The sequence below is a fragment of the Talaromyces atroroseus genome (genome assembly GCF_001907595.1).
Source record: "Talaromyces atroroseus strain IBT 11181 chromosome Unknown scaffold_5, whole genome shotgun sequence".
In the NCBI taxonomy this organism is placed as follows: Eukaryota; Fungi; Ascomycota; class Eurotiomycetes; order Eurotiales; family Trichocomaceae; genus Talaromyces; species Talaromyces atroroseus.
Genome location: NW_017971437.1, coordinates 894,686 through 912,211, shown reverse-complemented (window position 1 = coordinate 912,211; position 17,526 = coordinate 894,686). Strand labels below are relative to the sequence as shown.

The window sequence follows — 17,526 nt, the reverse complement described above, 5'->3', positions numbered from 1 at the left end:
GTTCTACAAGCAGCTTCTTTGAGGTTCACGCGGTGCCTATTTGAGCGTAATAGAGACCGATTCCTAGTATTCTACGGAGTAGACACGCGCACATACATTACTATACGTCTATCTACGTATGACTGGTGAATATATATCTCTGCGCTCTTGTCGCACTGCCAAAGGAACCCCGTGTGGCTCCAAGCAATTCTTGATGGCTCCACGAATCGTTATTGGCCAAATAGGCAGCGGCCTTCTATAGAATGAACAAGCATGGCAAGCGTTGAATTGATGTAGACATTCTCGTTGGGCAGACAGAAACACGTTGCATTGCTTTTGGTAAGCCAAAGGACACATGGGAGGGCATTCATAAGAGAGGTCGGCGCGCGTAATCTGAAGCTCGAGTGGCGGCAGTCTGAGGAATGAGTCAGTTTAATGTTTAGTTGGCTTTATACCATGTATCAAATTACCAGCCATCCAGAGTCACAAGCGGTGGTGTTTCTCGTTATTAGTTATATCATGGCAGAGAGCAGTTGGTTAGTCAGTTAGGCTGGGTTACCAAGCCGGATGAACTCACCAGACGGAAAGTCCCCACCCTGCGCCAACATCGACCTTCATTCAAGAGCTTCAAACGTCTTTTTCTTCCTACTCCCCCATCAACCTTTCCTTTCTGTACGCTTCTTACACATCTGTTCCTTCTTTCTTATTCCATCCCTCTTGCATCCACTTTGACTCGAGATACACACCAGAGCTCCGACCTGCACCGTCAGCTCTGTGTTACTCCCGCAGTTTACTCAGTTCAGGCTTTTTTTCTCGAAGTGGGTTGCTTTACGAAACATCAACTTCCACTTCCTGGCTCTCTTTTCGATTTCACTATCCCATCGTCCAAGGCCTTGCCTTACGATACACACATCTCCTTTCTCTCTCGGCTGTATCCTTTGGGTCTTGCTAAAGCTATTTTCTCAAGACGTCATCCATCTGCGTCAGAACCCAACCGAGAACATAGCCTGTTTGATATTTACGACGCCAGCCCAATCTTTGGGGAGCTAACTTCTCTCCCATGGTGGCCATTTCTTTATTGATCCAACAAGATGGGGAGAATTAAGAAGGCAGCGGGCTCAAAGCATGAGGCTACAATCGTAAGCAAAGAGCTAATTTTTCATATATGACCTTCCAAGATTTCTCAACTGACGCACCATTCAACTCCAGTCACCATATTTGTCCGAGTTTATCAAGCTTGCGATTAATATACCCTTGGCCCAGCTTCCATCACACCTCAGAACTCTTCCACGAACATGGCCATTCCCACGAGGCGATCTTTACCATTGGATTCCCCTATTAGATCGGTTTGACGATATCCTGGCCTCCGTGATTGAGCGGTATGGCTTGAATACTGGGCCTCAGGTAACTCCGTTTGGGCGATATGTTTTGCTCGATGCACCAGGCGTGGAGAGTGGCAATGTTGATGAAGTGCTCGACTCTCTGGGCTATGGCCCCGAAGGTGATCGCGAACTTGTGGAAGCCATCCTCTATTTCTCGCAGCTTTTACAGGAGAAATGTGGAAATCGCAGTCTATATAGTAGTAGTGACCGTCTGAACGACCTGTTGAACACGACGTCAAATTCCTTGCTAATACTGACACTTCGACTTGCTCTTCTACTTGCTCAGCGATACCATGCTAGGCAACGAAATGCAAGCACCACCCATTTTCAACAGACCTTGCTTGCTGCACACTACAACATAGATCTTGATAAGGTGCAGAAACTTGCGTCACCTTTTCCCCGACCGACGGTATTCGGTAAGGCCCCAACTGCACCAAGTTCACCTGCCGTTGCTGCAAAAGGCACAGAGAAGGCTGTCCAGACAAGATATGACGCCAATGATGCCATGGTATTACTTCGTGAAACAGATGGATGGGAGGAATGGGGAAACATCCGAGCTGTATACTACCCTGGTGTTTCTGAACAGGACAAACCCTCTTCGGAAACGCAACCAAATGAACAGCCTCCTCAACTCCAGGCTCCTTCCACCCCTACACCGTTGCGGAGAAGTGCTACAATGCCGACTCCACGACTCAGCCGTATGTCCAGCAATGAGGAATCCCCTTCCGTGTACGGTGCATCGCCATCTGCGAGGATGGCAGAGTCTGCTCGAAATTCTAAGATTGTGGAAGTGTCAGCAATAAGGGTTGCATCCACTCCGCTGGAACCACTTCTCGAATCAAAATTGAACGAAGTACCAGCAGAATCAAAATACGACTTTCTGCATAGAGCTCGGGTTGCACAATCCTTGGTCAAGTCTCAAGTGGCCCGTGAACAAATACTATCCATTCGCATCCTTGCCCTTACGAACTTGGCATATGTTTATCCTGAAGCGATAATGCAACAGAAAATTCTGCAACAGGATTCAGATCAGCCTAAGCGTTTGCAGATTGCCTACCAACTTGCCGAATTAACCCATTTGGCCGCCAGTGGAGACCTTTCAGCTCTCCGAACGACACAGACTTCCGCTTTATATGCTTTGGACGCTCTTACAAAACATAAGTCAAGGTCGGCCGATGTTTGTGCGGCTTTGAATGTCAACGTCAACCATGGCATTCTCATGTTTTTGACGCGAAAGGCAATATCAGAGCTCTCAAGTGAGCAGGATGATGGAGATGAGTCTGACGAATGGCGAGACGCTTTACTCTTATTGCTCAGGACATTGCCCGGATCGAGCTCAAGAACTCCTGAGACTTTAATTGCGGCAGGGTTGATTCCTATGTTTGTGGATGTACTTAATCTGCGCACCGAGAAGGCACGACGTGTTTATCCACGTGTCTTGGAGTTTCTTGATACATTCGTGCATGCTGTTCGAGATGCCCTGGGAACATTGGCTAGTGCCAAGGGATTCGATGCTATCTCTGATTTAATAGGATTTGAAACGAAATCTGCGTTTGAAAATGTTAACCAGAATGTCGGCATCTCCGCCGAATATCGCACACCCTCGGTCGATTACGACATTCCATATTTTCAACAACAATCTTTGAGATGGCTTTTTAGATTCGTCAACCACATCATGCAACATACTGGTGGTGGTTTCGACCGACTGCTGCGCAATCTGGTCGATTCTCCCCCTTTACTGATGGCCCTTCGTCTCGTTTTTGAAAATGCCAAAATTTTCGGTTCCCATGTTTGGAGCGGGGCAGTGAATATTCTGAGTAGCTTCATACACAACGAACCCACCAGCTATGCTGTCATTGCTGAAGCCGGTCTTAGCAAAAGTTTGTTGGAAGCTATTACCTTGAAAGATTTGAAACTACCGGACATTGAATCTACTGCGATGATAGATGAAAACGAGTCTGTACCCCAACCAGATGTGCCACCTTCAATTTCCTTGGTAGCTCGGGACCAATCCTACACTCTCGCTAGATCCCAAGACCAGCAGCTTGCTCGTGGAATTATACCCGCCTCAGAAGCCATGTCCTGCATACCTCAAGCATTTGGTGCCATATGTCTCAATTCAGCTGGACTGGAGCTTTTTCAAGCTTCAGGCGCACTGGAAAGTTATTTTGAGATCTTCGAGAGCCCTGCGCATGTGAAATGTATGGATGCTAATCTAGTTCGCTCATTGGGAACGACTTTTGATGAGCTTGTCAGGCATCACCCGGCTTTAAAGAAATCTGTCATGTCAGCTGTGCTGGTGATGGTAGCCCGCGTTGGTTTGTTGTGTAAAAAAATGGCCTATGATGGTGCCGGTGCCAAGTTATGGACTTCAGATGCACAAGGAAACATGGTGGTAGCAGGAGGTGAATACGGTCTGTTTACTGAGATTGGTGAACCTTACGAGGAAACGATCAAGCGTGGAGGTCAATTTTTCTACCCGCCATTACAGGAAACAACTCTCCCGAACGGTGGTAGATTGAATGTTGGCCAAATAACCGATCTGACCCTTCAAAGTACTCCATCTGCCCCCTCAGATGCCGATGAATGGGGGCTTACAGCTGCCAATTACATATACCCAGTCATGCGTTTTCTCGGGGCATTCTTTGAGAACCAGGTCAATTGCACGCATTTTATTGAATCCGGAGGTGTCGAGTTCATTCTTGACTTTGCAACATTGCCTAGCCTGACCTATGACTTTCAGAGTCGTCAAGCAAACAACGAGCTTTCCCAATTGGTGCACATGATGGCAGAAACAAAACCCCACCTCGTCATCCCCTCTTTAGTCAAGCGAGCTCAAAATTCTGTGGATTGTCTTGGAGACTTCTCCAAAGAGCCTAGGCAAAATGGCTTTTTTACGTCATTAGCCAGACCCGAAGTCGGGGATGCTGTGGACCGCGAAAAAGCAACTGAAGATGAAGTGCTGATCAGAGAACGGGGGACATACTACGTAAAACATCTTGTTGCAACACATGTATTGACTGACATCCTCCGCGAGATATATACAACTCCAATGTACCAGACACGCCCTAGTCAACAAACATCGGCTTTCTCTCAGGTCAATTTAACCGAGCAGTATACGAACCTCGTCACTTCATTGGGGACACTTCATGCTGCATGTGTCTGGGATGAAATTATCTTACAAAAGAACTTGCCCAAACGCTGGATTGAAGCCACGAAAGTGCGAGGCTACGATCTTGGTAGCGAGGAAGCCAAGGATGCTGTCGGAATGTCCAGCAGTGATGATAGGCGCGGTTCACCATCCAATGTTGAGCCAGCTCGACCGTCATCGTCTGCGACAACAAGTGCTCCAGAGGACGGAACATTCAAGTCTGCACCAGCAACATCAACAGACGAAGGTACCCAGTTTGATGAAGACCACAAGCCTGCTTTTAGAAACACGCAAACCCTTCGCTATCTTCTCAGCTCTTTGCCAACGACAATTTCCGGATTCTTCCATCTACTTGGGCATGGCATCCTGGGGAAGCGTCGTCCTGATATTCTCGCTAGGCAAAATGCTACAATGGTGGCTGATGCCATAGCTCAAGTTGTCCTTCGTCAGCTACAATTAGATGCTCCTAATAAGTCCTCTGACCCTAAAGATCGCTTTTCCTATCTCATCGTGATCTTGTCTGCTTTTACTCAATTGCTTTTTGAAGCGCCCGTGGAGCGCTCTCATTCCCATTGCCTAACAGCAATTCTGTTTGCTTTCAAGAGGCAAAATGGCTTGAAAGCGTTGAAGAATTTATGTGGATTATTCTTGCAAGAGATCAACTCCTTGACACCACAAGTCGGGGGATTTGACGATTCTGATAAGTCGGCTCGCTTGGCTTCAGCTTATGGCGGGTTGAAAATTATTTTAACCTTTTTCTCTGAAGTTACATCAGCCAAAGAGTCGAGTCAGACACAAGCCCTTTTATCGCTGGAACGCGAAAGGGACCGTTCTGATTACTTCAACCCTGGACAGTTCTTGGTCGATTTAAGGATGGAAGTTTTGCCTATGGTGAGGGAATTATGGAGTTCCGACTTTGTTGACAAAGCCTCGAGCTCTATTGTGAAGTGTCTGGTTGACATACTACGCTCCATTCTCGACGGAGATCATGAGAATGGCGCTATCAACCAGAGGAGCAACAGTCACCAGTTTTATTCCGATGATCCTAAGAAGGAGTTTTTACTTAATCAGGAACGAGTGAATACGCTCGTCGATAGGGGATTCAGCTTAGACTTATCGCATGAGGCGCTCTACCGCTGCAACAATATTTTGCCCACCGCAGACGAGTATTGCCAAGCTCAGACTTGGTTGCGACCACCACCGAGACTGCGACCTGAGTTTGACCTCCAGTCGACGGGAAGAACGAACATGCCCGCGGAAGATACACCTGTAACAGATACTCCTTTCAACATGTCAGTGACGGATTCTAATTACGCCCTGGCGAGACTTTTCTCCGAAGGTTCGGCCCGCTTAGTACAAGGTGATAGAAATTTGAATAGCGATTTGGAACGTGAGGCTGGGAGCAACGAAATCCTTACGAGAGCCCTGCATCACATATTCAGCGATTCAGAACCTCTTTTGAACGAATCTTCGGATGAGACACCATCACGAACACATCGTCGCTCTCCAAACGAGCCGTCGGGCCAGTCAACAGAACTTCGCAGGCGTGAAATTGCTACAATTGAAGACCTTGACATTGAACGCGACAAAGTTCGAAAAAATATGATTGAGCGATGTCTCGATGTCCTCAATGTTCACCACGATGTCACTTTCGAATTGGCCGATCTCATTGCTGCGGCCACAAAGAAGCACCGAGATCCAGAGGGATTTAGAAAGGAAGTAGGGGAGACCTTGGTGCAATCACTGATCTCACTGCAGATAGAAGACGATGTCCAGCCTTCGGGTAAGAAGATTGCTGCTTACGCTAATTTGCTCGCGCTGGCCCTTCAAGATAGGCAAATATACACTGCAACTTTGGAAGAGTTGAAAGAGTGCTTCGTAACTCTACTTGGATTCATCAAAATTCCCATCTCCGACAAGGGAGCAGAAGAGTCTTCGCCATGGGTAGGGCAGGTCTTACTCGTTATCGAAAAACTGCTGTCGGATGATTCTCAGCCACCACAAATTGAATGGAATCTTCCGCAATCCTTCGACGACCCTATCGATCCCGAACCAGCCTATATTAAACCGACTCTGTTGTCTTCTGACGAGAAAAGTCAATTATTTGAAGCACTCCTTGAAATTCTACCGCGAATAGGGAAAGATGAGTCTCTCGCCTTATCAGTTTCTCGAATCCTTGTCATTCTCACTCGGGCCCGGAATATTGCAGTACGTATGGGCGAAAAGCGTAACCTTCAGCGTCTCTTTGTCATGTTGAAACAACTTTCGAGTTCTACGGGCGATAAGTTGCAAAGTGCTTTTATGTTGATTCTACGACATATTGTGGAAGATGAGGACACTGTCCGGCAAATCATGAGAAGCGAAATAACGGCTAGTTTTGAGTCTAGGTCTTCTAGACAGACAGACACGACCGCGTATGTACGACAGATGTATCACCTTGTGTTGAGATCTCCTGAGCTATTTGTTGAGGTGACAAACGAGAAACTCAAAATACAACGTTACGATCCACATCAGCGACCCCAGAATTTAGCATTGAAAGTCAGCAAGACTGAGATAGCTCCAGAAAAACAAGAGTCGACTGATAAAGCTGTGGATTCTGTTGAAAACAAAGAACCGACGGAGACGAAGGATAAAGGCAAAGCTGTCGAACTAAAGCCTCCAGTTGTCGGAAACCCTGACGGTGTTATCCATTACCTGTTGTCGGAGTTGCTGTCCTATCGTGATGTGGATGACAAAGATTCAACATCAGATAATGTTGAAGGAAGTGCTACAAACCCGTCGGAGACTCAAAATGATATCGACTTGTCTGTGAATGATAGTTCACCATCTTCTTCAACCACGGATCTCTCCACCGCGCGTGATTCCAAAAGCCAAGAAAAGCCTACTTTCAAGGCAGACGACCATCCAATTTATATATACCGATGCTTCCTTCTTCAATGTCTGACCGAGCTTCTTTCGTCCTACAATCGGACAAAGGTGGAATTTATTAATTATTCACGCAAAGCAGACCCGTTAGCCGCTACCCCGTCTAAACCTCGAGGAGGTGTGTTAAACTATCTACTTCACACGTTAGTTCCCACCGGGACATTGGAGCACGATGAATCAGTGGCCTTCAAGAAACGTAGCAACACGTCTGCTTGTGCCATGAGAGTTATAGTAGCTTTGTGTACGAGAACAGGTGAATTTGGAGGGAATAGCAGAAGGCGAAATGTTGAAGACGAAGAAGAGGAGCCTGAGTTGCTTTTCGTTCGACGCTTTGCTCTTGAACATGCTCTTAAGGCATATAAAGATGCTATGTCTTCCACCGAAGCACTCGATATGAAATATTCGCGTTTAATGTGCCTAGCGGACCTCTTTGATAAAATGCTCAGCGGTTACACTTTCGCTAGCGGCGACTCGACATTCCCTTCCTCTACTAGACAACTCGCTAAGACCATGTTTGAGAAGCATTTCATCTCTGCATTAACAGCCTCCATTGCCGATGTCGACCTTAATTTCCCCGCCTCGAAAAGGGTCATCAAGTACATACTTCGGCCTTTGAACAAATTGTCTCAGACGGCCGTCATCTTGAGTGAAACTTCAAGCATCTCCAACTTGGGTGAGACCGAAGAAGATGAAATCTCATCAGCGACATCCGTTTCCGATATGGATGATGATCGGGAAGAAACCCCAGATCTCTTCAGGCATTCCACTCTAGGCATGTTAGAGCCTAATCATGAAGAAGACACGAGTGAGGAGGAATCTGAAGAAGACGATGAGATGTATGATGATGAGTATGGTGATGAAATGGACTATGACGAGGACCTTCCTGAAGATGATGGCGAAGTTGTTAGCGATGAAGACGAGGAGCTTGATGGCCCAGGTCCTATTGAGGGCTTGCCGGGAGATACAGGCATGGACATTGAGGTCCTTCTGGATGAAGATGAAGGCGATGAGAGTGACGAAGACGACGAAGACGACGAAGATGACTCAGACATGGACGAAGACGATGATGATGATGAGATTATGGCGGGAGAAATAACCGGCGACCGAGATAACGACAGCTTGGCGGGCGACGAGGATGATGAGTGGGAAAGTGAAGACATGTCCGAGGACAATGAGGAGGCAGCGGAGATGCTGAACCAGTTGGAGAACGAATTTGCTGACATGAGACATGGCGATCAGCAAGGTGATGGGCAGCGGTTTGGAAATCTCTTCCGTGTTATTCATGAAGCCACTGGTGTCGATGATTTCCCAGCAAACAGCATAGGAGGTGATGCACAAGAAGAGCTTATGGTTGACGACATGAACGGAGATGAGGGTTGGTACCTACCATCAATTCTTGTGGCAATGCTAATCGTAAATCTAGATGAAGACGAAGATGAGATTGATGAACTGGAGGAAGAACTAGATGAAATGGACGATGATCAAATTTCTTATGATGAAGGAATTGATGGTAAAAGATATCTATTCCTTGTCTTTTGATCATAGCTGACTGCCAAACTAGATGAAGACATGGAGCCTTGGGGTTGGGATGGCGACGAGCCTCCAATTTCACGCCACCATCACCATCACCATCATCGCCATTTCCGTGGAATGCCCACAGCGTGGACGAGCTTTCCTAGCGGCATCAATCGTCATGGAATTATTCCTATACCGCCTTATCGCTCTCAGCGCTCTCAGATGGCTTCTAGAAATACCGATGATGGCACAAATCCGCTCCTCATTCGTAGCGATCGCGGTCCCGACGGGGCTGGGCCAAGTCGTGGCTCCGGCAACGAGCCCTTCGCGGACTGGGCTCAAGGGGCGGAATCGACAAATCGCTTATTATCCGTGGACAGCCCGGTCAGCTTCATGAATGCCATAATGCAAGCTATTGAAGGTCAAGGTGGACCTGGATTCGGCGTCATAACGCGACCAGACGGTATTCATGTCCACGTCGACCGACGGGCATTAATGCCTGGCAATAGGATTCAAGGAATCTTCGACATAGGTCGGCCGCAGAACCCCCCTAGTAGATCTCGAGACGACCCGTCACAGTCAATCAGCTTTGCCCTAGGAACAACTACCGCTCGATGGCAAGAAGAGGCACGTATTCTCTTCAGTAACAGCTATGTCGAGAAAACCCAGCGTGTCATCAATTCTCTTTTACGAGTTCTAGTACCTCCAGCAATCGAAGAGGAAAAGAAACGTCAGAAAGAAGAGGAAGAGGCTCGTAGACGGCGTGAAGAAGCACGAGCCGAAAAAGAAAGACTCGAACGTCTCGCTAGAGAAGAAGAAGAACGTGAACAGAGACGAAAAGAAGCCGAGGAGGCCGCTCGCCGCCAGGAAGAACTAGAACGGCAAGCACCAACTGTCGAAGCCGAGGAGATCGACGAACCAATGAACGATATTGAGAGCTCGGAGTCAATCGCTGAGGCAGCTGCCGAGACTCGAGAACCAGGGCCTTCCGAACCAGCACAACGCGTTTATACCACGATTCGAGGCCGTCAAGTAGAAATCACCGGCATGGAGATCGACCCGGAATATTTAGAGGCCTTGCCGGAAGATCTCAGAGAAGAAGTCATCATGCAGCAACTTGCTGAACAACGGTCCCAAGCAGTTGCATCTGGAGAGGAACCGACAGAAATCAGTCAAGAATTTCTCGAAGCATTACCCCCGGATATCAGAGATGAAATTCTTCAGGCAGAGGCTGCTGCCCGACGACGTCGTGAACGAGATAATGCTCGCCGGCAAGCTGCCACGACCGGTGGTCCAGCTCCTCACGCTGAAGAAATGGACCCAGCAAGCTTCATGGCTACTCTCGAGCCTTCCCTTCGGCAGTCTGTCCTTGCAGACCAGCCAGACGAGATCTTGGCTACTTTGGGTCCAGAATTCCTTTCGGAAGCTCGTGCGCTTCCTGGACGCAGACTAGCACAATTTGGAGACGTTGGCCGAGCTGAGCAACGGCATCGCGATGAGGTGGAGGGCCCAGATGCCAGAAAGCCCCAGCGTCGTCAAATCGTACAAATACTTGACAAGGCTGGAGTTGCTACACTGCTTCGTTTGATGTTTATGCCTCTTCAAGGAAATGCGCGTCATCAGCTACATGACATTCTTCACAATGCTTGCGAAAATCGCCAGAATCGAGTTGAGGCTATCAGCCTTATACTGTCCATTCTCCAGGATGGAAGCATGGATGCTGCAGCGATTGAACGCAGTTTTACGCATTTGTCACTACGGGCCAAAATGCCAGCCACACAGAAAACGCCTCAGTCATCCAAGCGCACGCAGCTTGCTCCAGCATCTAGTGCCAATAGCGAAGTGACCCCCATACTAGTTGTACAACAATGTCTTAGCACACTCTCTTTCTTGACTCAGTACAACCCTCATATATCCTGGTTCTTCCTTACGGAGCACGATTCGGCTTCTATGCTCAAACTCAGAGCTTTGCGCAAGAATAAGGGCAAAGAAATCAAGGCGAACAGGTTCCCCCTCAATTCGCTACTTTCCCTGTTGGATCGAGATATGATCATGGAAAGCCCTAACTGTATGGAACAATTGGCCAATCTCCTCAGCACCGTTACTCAGCCTCTCACTATCCTCCTCCGGCGCGAAAAGGAGAAACAAGAAGAAGCCGCCAAGGGTAAGGAAACGCAGCGTCCCAATGCGGTTTCTGATGAGGAACTTCCTGTCTCTGTCGAGGAACCCGACCCAGGGGGCGAAACCGATGCACAAGATAACGCCAAGCCGGAAGGAAGCGACGACAAGGCTAAAAAACGCATAATTGAACCTCCCGTAGTCCCAGAACACAATTTGCGGCTAGTTGTAGGTATTCTTGCAGCCCGAGAATGCAATGGCAAGACATTCAGAGATACGCTTTCAACAATCAACAATTTATCCGCCATACCGGGCGCAAAAGATACCATTGGCAAAGAGCTCATCTCGCAAGCACAAGCATTGAGTGAGGCCATTTTGGTTGCGCTGGATGGTTTGCTTCCCCACATCGAACAAGCAAGCTCTGGCACGGATTTGCAGGGGTTGGCTTTGTCAAAGTTTTCGCCTGCCAGCTCGGACCAAGCCAAGTTGCTCCGTATATTAACAGCACTTGATTACCTATTCGATCCAAATCGAATCGACAAGGTCAAGGGTGCCGAGCCGGAATCTGCACCCAAGGAGGATGTTCTTAGAACCCTTTACGAAAGTTCAACTTTCGGTCCTCTTTGGAGCAAGCTCAGTGTTTGCTTAACTATCGTCAGACAGAAGGAAAATATGTTGAATGTTGCTACAACCTTGCTTCCGCTGATCGAGGCTCTCATGGTTGTTTGCAAGAACACGAGCCTCAAAGATGCACCACTTTCGCGGCGCGGTAGGGAGTATTCTGCGACGAGCCCTCCCTCGGATGCTGGTTCAGGAATGGAAAACCTTTTCTTCAACTTTACCGAAGAACACCGTAAAATTCTCAACGAGCTCGTTCGTCAGAATCCACGACTCATGAGTGGAACATTTTCTCTGCTTGTCAAGAATCCCAAAGTCTTGGAGTTTGATAATAAGCGGAATTACTTTACTCGTCGAATCCACACACGTACTGAGACTCGCCAACCTCACGGTCCTCTGCAACTCTCTGTCCGAAGAGATCAGGTGTTCCTCGACTCTTTCAAGAGCCTGTATTTCAAGACCGCTGACGAAGTCAAATATGGAAAGCTCAACATTCGTTTTCATGGTGAGGAGGGTGTTGATGCTGGTGGTGTGACACGGGAATGGTTCCAAGTTCTCGCACGGGGCATGTTCAACCCTAACTACGCGCTTTTCATTCCAGTCGCATCTGACCGGACGACGTTCCATCCAAATCGGTTGAGTGGTGTTAATACTGAACACCTGATGTTTTTCAAGTTCATCGGCCGGATTATCGGCAAGGCCCTTTACGAAGGCCGAGTTCTTGACTGCCACTTCAGCCGAGCGGTGTATAAGAGTATTCTTGGAAAGTCAGTGTCGATAAAAGACATGGAGACACTCGACTTGGACTACTACAAATCCTTGCTGTGGATGCTGGAAAACGATATCACTGACATCATTACTGAGACATTTGCTATCGAGACCGACGACTTCGGAGAAACTCAGGTTATTGACCTCATTCCAAATGGTCGCAATATCCCCGTGACCCAGGAAAACAAGGAAGAGTACGTACAGCGGGTTGTCGAATACAAGCTAGCTGGCTCTGTCAAAGAACAACTGGAGAATTTCCTCAAAGGTGTGTTCCATTCATCTCACATATTGATAGTATGTAACGTGCTGACATCAGACAAAAGGTTTCCACGACATAATTCCGCCTGAACTGATTTCCATCTTCAACGAACAAGAACTTGAGCTACTCATTTCCGGGCTGCCAGAAATTGACGTGGACGACTGGAAAAACAACACCGAGTATCAAAACTACTCCGCGTCATCGCAACAGATTCAATGGTTCTGGAGAGCAGTTCGATCTTTCGACAAAGAAGAGCGTGCGAAATTACTTCAATTCGTGACAGGTACTAGTAAAGTGCCACTCAATGGTTTCAAGGAGCTGGAAGGTATGAATGGATTCAGCAGATTCAACATCCATCGAGACTATGGAAACAAGGAACGTCTCCCAAGTTCTCACACATGTTTCAACCGTAAGCTTCTATCTCCATATGTAACAATAGTGATGGCTACTAATGATAATGTTAGAACTTGACCTACCGGAGTACGAAAGTTACGAGGATCTCCGGCATAGACTTTACAAAGCCATGACTGCCGGTGGCGATTACTTTGGCTTTGCGTGAAAATGGCAATCAAAACCCTCCCATTTATCATATCTTAGCTGCTGCTCTACGCAATGATCTTGAGCGACATGCACGTTGTACTAGCATGTGACGAGGGCGCCGAATGATTTTACTTTTCCCTGCGTTGTTACCAAATTGATTTTCTTCCCTCGAGCATCAGAAGGATCAGAGACACGTTTTAACGGCCTTTGTGTATTTTAGATTTACTTGTTTGCTTCTTTGCTTCTTGTTTCTAGGCGATGATGTGATGCAAACATCAGCTTAGCCTAAAAGTCATTTGTATGGGGAGCTGATTCGAAGTGCAGGTCAGTCAGTTTCTCATCAATGCAATTAATCACTTCTTCAATTCATGAGCTGGTCTCGTAGCACTTGAAACAAGAATTTAAGGAGTTATGTATGCCCTACTATGTAGAGGAAGGCGGTGAAAAAAGTATTGCCAGGCACCCCACACGACGAAAACGGTTTCTACGGGGAAGGGAAACTTTTATCTTCTTCCGCGGGGTGGACGAGTATAACTGCTTTCTTCCTGCCGTGACAGACACTGGTTTGAAGATACCCGCGAGCATGGCGGCCAACAGTATCAAACTTTTGACTGGAAACAGTCATCCCGAGCTTGCAAAGCTCGTGGCAGATCGGTGCGAGACTTGCTCTTCTTATTTCATGGTCTATGATGCTGACGGGTCTTTTTACTTCTCTCTCTGTACACAGACTAGGAATTGAATTGACCAAGATTCTTGTTCTTCAATATTCGAATCAAGAGACGAGTGTGACAATAGGTGAAAGTGTTCGGGACGAAGATGGTACTTTGCCACTTTTTCCTTTTGACTATGATTCTCTCTACTAAGTTTTATTCCAGTGTTCATCCTGCAATCAACGAAACCAAATGATATAAATGACGGCCTAATGGAACTCCTGATCATGATCAATGCCTGCAAGACTGCATCGGCAAGACGAATCACCGCAGTTATTCCCAACTTTTTCTATGCGCGTCAGGACAAGAAAGACAAGAGTCGTGCACCCATCACTGCCCGGCTTATGGCAACTATGCTCCAAACAGCCGGCGCAAACCACATCATTACCATGGATCTCCACGCTAGCCAGATTCAAGGGTTTTTCACCGTCCCTGTCGACAACCTATATGCGGAACCGAGCATGTTGAAATGGATACGTGAGAATCTAGATGTGGAGAACTGCGTTATTGTCAGTCCCGATGCTGGTGGTGCTAAGAGGTTCGTATTGACCCTGTGTTTCTGTTTACTTGTGTATGTTTCCAGCATTGCTAACTTCCCTGTCTCCTCAAAGAGCTACTGCGATTGCCGATCGACTTGACCTTCAGTTCGCCCTCATTCACAAAGAGCGAGCTCGACCCAACGAAGTCTCGCGCATGGTCCTAGTCGGAAACGTCAAGGATAAGATAGCCATAATCGTGGACGACATGGCAGATACGTGCGGCACATTGGTTAAGGCGGCCGATACCATAATGGAGCATGGCGCCAAGGAAGTCAATGCTATTGTCACCCATGCTATTCTCTCGGGAAATGCTATTGGCAATCTAAATAGCAGCAGCTGTCTTCGCCGACTTGTTGTCACGAATACTGTTCCCCATGCCGAGAAGAAAGAATTATGCGATAAGATTGAGACGATAGACATTAGCCCGACATTGGCAGAGGCCTGCAGAAGGACGCACAATGGCGAGTCGGTTAGCTTTCTGTTCTCGCATGCCGTTGAGTAAAAAAAAAAAATTGATTGCCTTTTTACTCGTTACTACTGACACGATATATGATGAACCAAACCTTCTTATTCTCCATTTTCTAATGACCGGTGAATTGAGATACCTAAAAACATACACCAACCTAAGCGCGTTTTATCACTATTCATGCGTTCTCATTGCCTTACAAAGCAATGTTATATTCAACTTGGTTACAATGCTTCGTGGCAGACAGGTAGGCAGGCAGGCAGATTTCAAGATCGGCTATATGTGTATAATTAGAGATGTTATTGTATTTTCGGAAAAAATACGGAATATTTATGCAAGGAATGAATCGATGAAAGAACTCTCCTTAACAGATGTTCAAGGAGACTTAAGAGATATCTACGTTATTCTGTTTCCTTTTTATTGCGCCTTACTAGGAAATCCTCATAACATGAACATGCAATAACCATTTCGAATTGATAGCATTTCAAGACTTAGGAATTTCATAGATGGAAGATGGAAAAAGGGAAATAATAGCAGCTTAGAACAGGAACAAAAGTAAAAGAAGATAGAAAATTTCAATTTCTCACTAGAAATTTTCAGCAAGTGGCAGTAGTAAAAATAAACCTCCAAAGCGTGCGTGCCCTCTCCTGTTACAACAAACAAACAGGATTGAAAAATTCTAAAGAATAATGTTTGCATTGCGCCTCAAGGTTTCCTTTTCATCATTATGAGTTTTTTTAATTGTCTTGCCTTTCTGGTGTGCCTTTTTTGTTTTCGCCAGAGACATTAAAAAAATCGATTTTGAAGAGGGGGTTTTTTTTTCATTATTACACAAAAGAGAAAAAACCACACTCTAAAATCGTTTTTGTTCCCAACAACAACCCCCACAACATATCGTCATTCAACACCGAATTTACTTCCTCAATGAAGATGCACGGCGCTTGCGGAGTTCGCTTCGCTTGGCCTTCTCCTCGTGGACACGAGAAGCGAGGAGCTTGGCGTAGTCGTTACTATTGAAGACCACGTTAGTACATGATTGACTTCCTGTATGCAGGAGAGAAACTTACGCAGCCTCGCGGGCAGCCTCAGCACGGCGGCGCTTGATGGCAATGCGGTGGCGCTTGCGTTGAAGGCGCTGAGGAGTAACCAGACGTTGAATCTTAGGGGCCTTGGTGTAGTCCTTCTTGCCCTCCTTGGTGACAGTGCGGCGGATGACGAACTTGCGGACGTCGTCCTTCTTGTCGAGACCGAAGAATCGGCGGATCTTGGTGGCACGCTTGGGACCAAGTCGCTTGGGGTTGACAACGTCGGTCAAACCGGGGATGTCACCTTCACCCTGCTTGACAACGCTGAGGGCGAGGACGGCCAAATCCTGGCCAGTGATGGCACCACGAACACTCTTGCGCTTGCGCTCACCAGTGCGGCGGGGGCGGTAGCAGCTGTGGCCGTCGCTGAGGAGAAGCTTAACACGGTTGGGGAGGAGGACTATGGCGCGCGGTGAAATTAGTTTTCGTTTGTGCTGCAAGTCAAACGAAGAGTAAACGTACCACCCTGCTTCATGGGGAAACCTTGCTTGTCGTTTCCACCAGTGATCTTGAAGAGCTGTAGAGAGGAATGACGTTAGTCTGAGCACGACAAGTGATGGCAAAGATTTAATGGAGAAAAAGTGCATTCGCGTTTTTGCCCGTGGCGTTCTGTATGTTGTAAAGATAACAAAGGGTGTCTTCGGAGTTGGCCTGAGCAAATCGAGCATATCTGCACCACTCATAGGTGAGCACGGTTTCCCGGTGTCGTGAAATCGATGTTGTAGTTCGTCCGTTCCATTCTTATGCGAGAAAAAATTTGTGCTGATCATATCCGTCCCTCCCTAGCCATGTCCGCTATAACCTTCCTCCATGCGAATTTTATTGTCGGCGTAATTGCCAGAGACCCGAACCGACTGGTGCAGAGATGCTCGAAATGCTCGTAGCGTCGACCGATTTCCAAAGTGAATTGCAAAAAGAAACAGAAACAAGAAGGGGGAGACAAACATAGCCCTTGAACTCATCTCCGAGACTGTCTCCAGGGACCTCAGCGCCCATACGCTTCTCCATGAAAGCACGGAGCTTGCGCTCATCGTCGATCTCGATCAGCTTCTGCGACCCGTTGGCCGGGTAGGAAATGTTGAGCTTCATCTTGACGGGGGTTGCGCGGTCAAGACGGAGACGCGAGTTGAATGTTCGCTTGAACTTGAAGTCTCTCGATTGTGGGAAATTTCGCTTACCGACGCTAAGTTTGATTGTGGGCAGCGGGCTGACTAAGGCCGCGCTAGCCGTGTTGGTGGTGCTCGGCTTGGCGTAGGGCTCGCGGCGGCGTCATGTGACTGGCGAGTCACGGGACCTGGCGCCTCAGGCAGAAATCGAGGCAGACGCCCCGCAGTGAAACCACCTTTCCGTAAGGGGCCTAGCGCGCACGGAGACTCCAGTCTCCGGCAGTGGCATTCGTGGCCGAGAACGCTAGCCAGGCTGGCTGCACGACGATCTCTGACAAGTCCTGAGTCTGCTCGAGCGATTAATC

At 47.6% G+C, this 17,526-nt stretch overlaps 3 protein-coding genes across 3 annotated transcripts, besides 1 other annotated feature; 2 read left to right on the top strand and 1 right to left on the bottom strand.

The window, feature by feature from the left end:
* Positions 1 to 1,070: 1,070 nt before the first annotated feature.
* UA08_04763 (hypothetical protein) lies at positions 1,071 to 8,947 on the top strand (the record flags this gene model as incomplete). Its single annotated transcript, XM_020267069.1, has 3 exons — positions 1,071 to 1,118; positions 1,189 to 8,812; positions 8,861 to 8,947. Coding segments are annotated over 3 exons (7,759 nt in total), but the record flags the coding sequence as incomplete, so codon positions are not given.
* Positions 8,434 to 8,520: a repeat region (Identified by RepeatMasker using a combination of RepBase library and repeat library created with RepeatScout).
* Positions 8,948 to 13,838: 4,891 nt separating the features above from the next.
* On the top strand, positions 13,839 to 15,006 carry UA08_04762 (Ribose-phosphate pyrophosphokinase 2; the record flags this gene model as incomplete). Its single annotated transcript, XM_020267068.1, has 4 exons — positions 13,839 to 13,909; positions 13,983 to 14,074; positions 14,131 to 14,503; positions 14,577 to 15,006. 4 exons carry the CDS (start codon positions 13,839 to 13,841, stop codon positions 15,004 to 15,006), a joined length of 966 nt encoding a protein of 321 aa, XP_020119895.1.
* Positions 15,007 to 15,883: 877 nt separating this feature from the next.
* UA08_04761 (40S ribosomal protein S6-B) lies at positions 15,884 to 17,144 on the bottom strand (the record flags this gene model as incomplete). The annotated part of the gene is made up of 4 exons (XM_020267067.1): positions 15,884 to 15,980; positions 16,038 to 16,455; positions 16,518 to 16,572; positions 17,001 to 17,144. 4 exons carry the CDS (start codon positions 17,142 to 17,144, stop codon positions 15,884 to 15,886), a joined length of 714 nt encoding a protein of 237 aa, XP_020120256.1.
* Between the last annotated feature and the right edge of the window lie 382 nt (positions 17,145 to 17,526).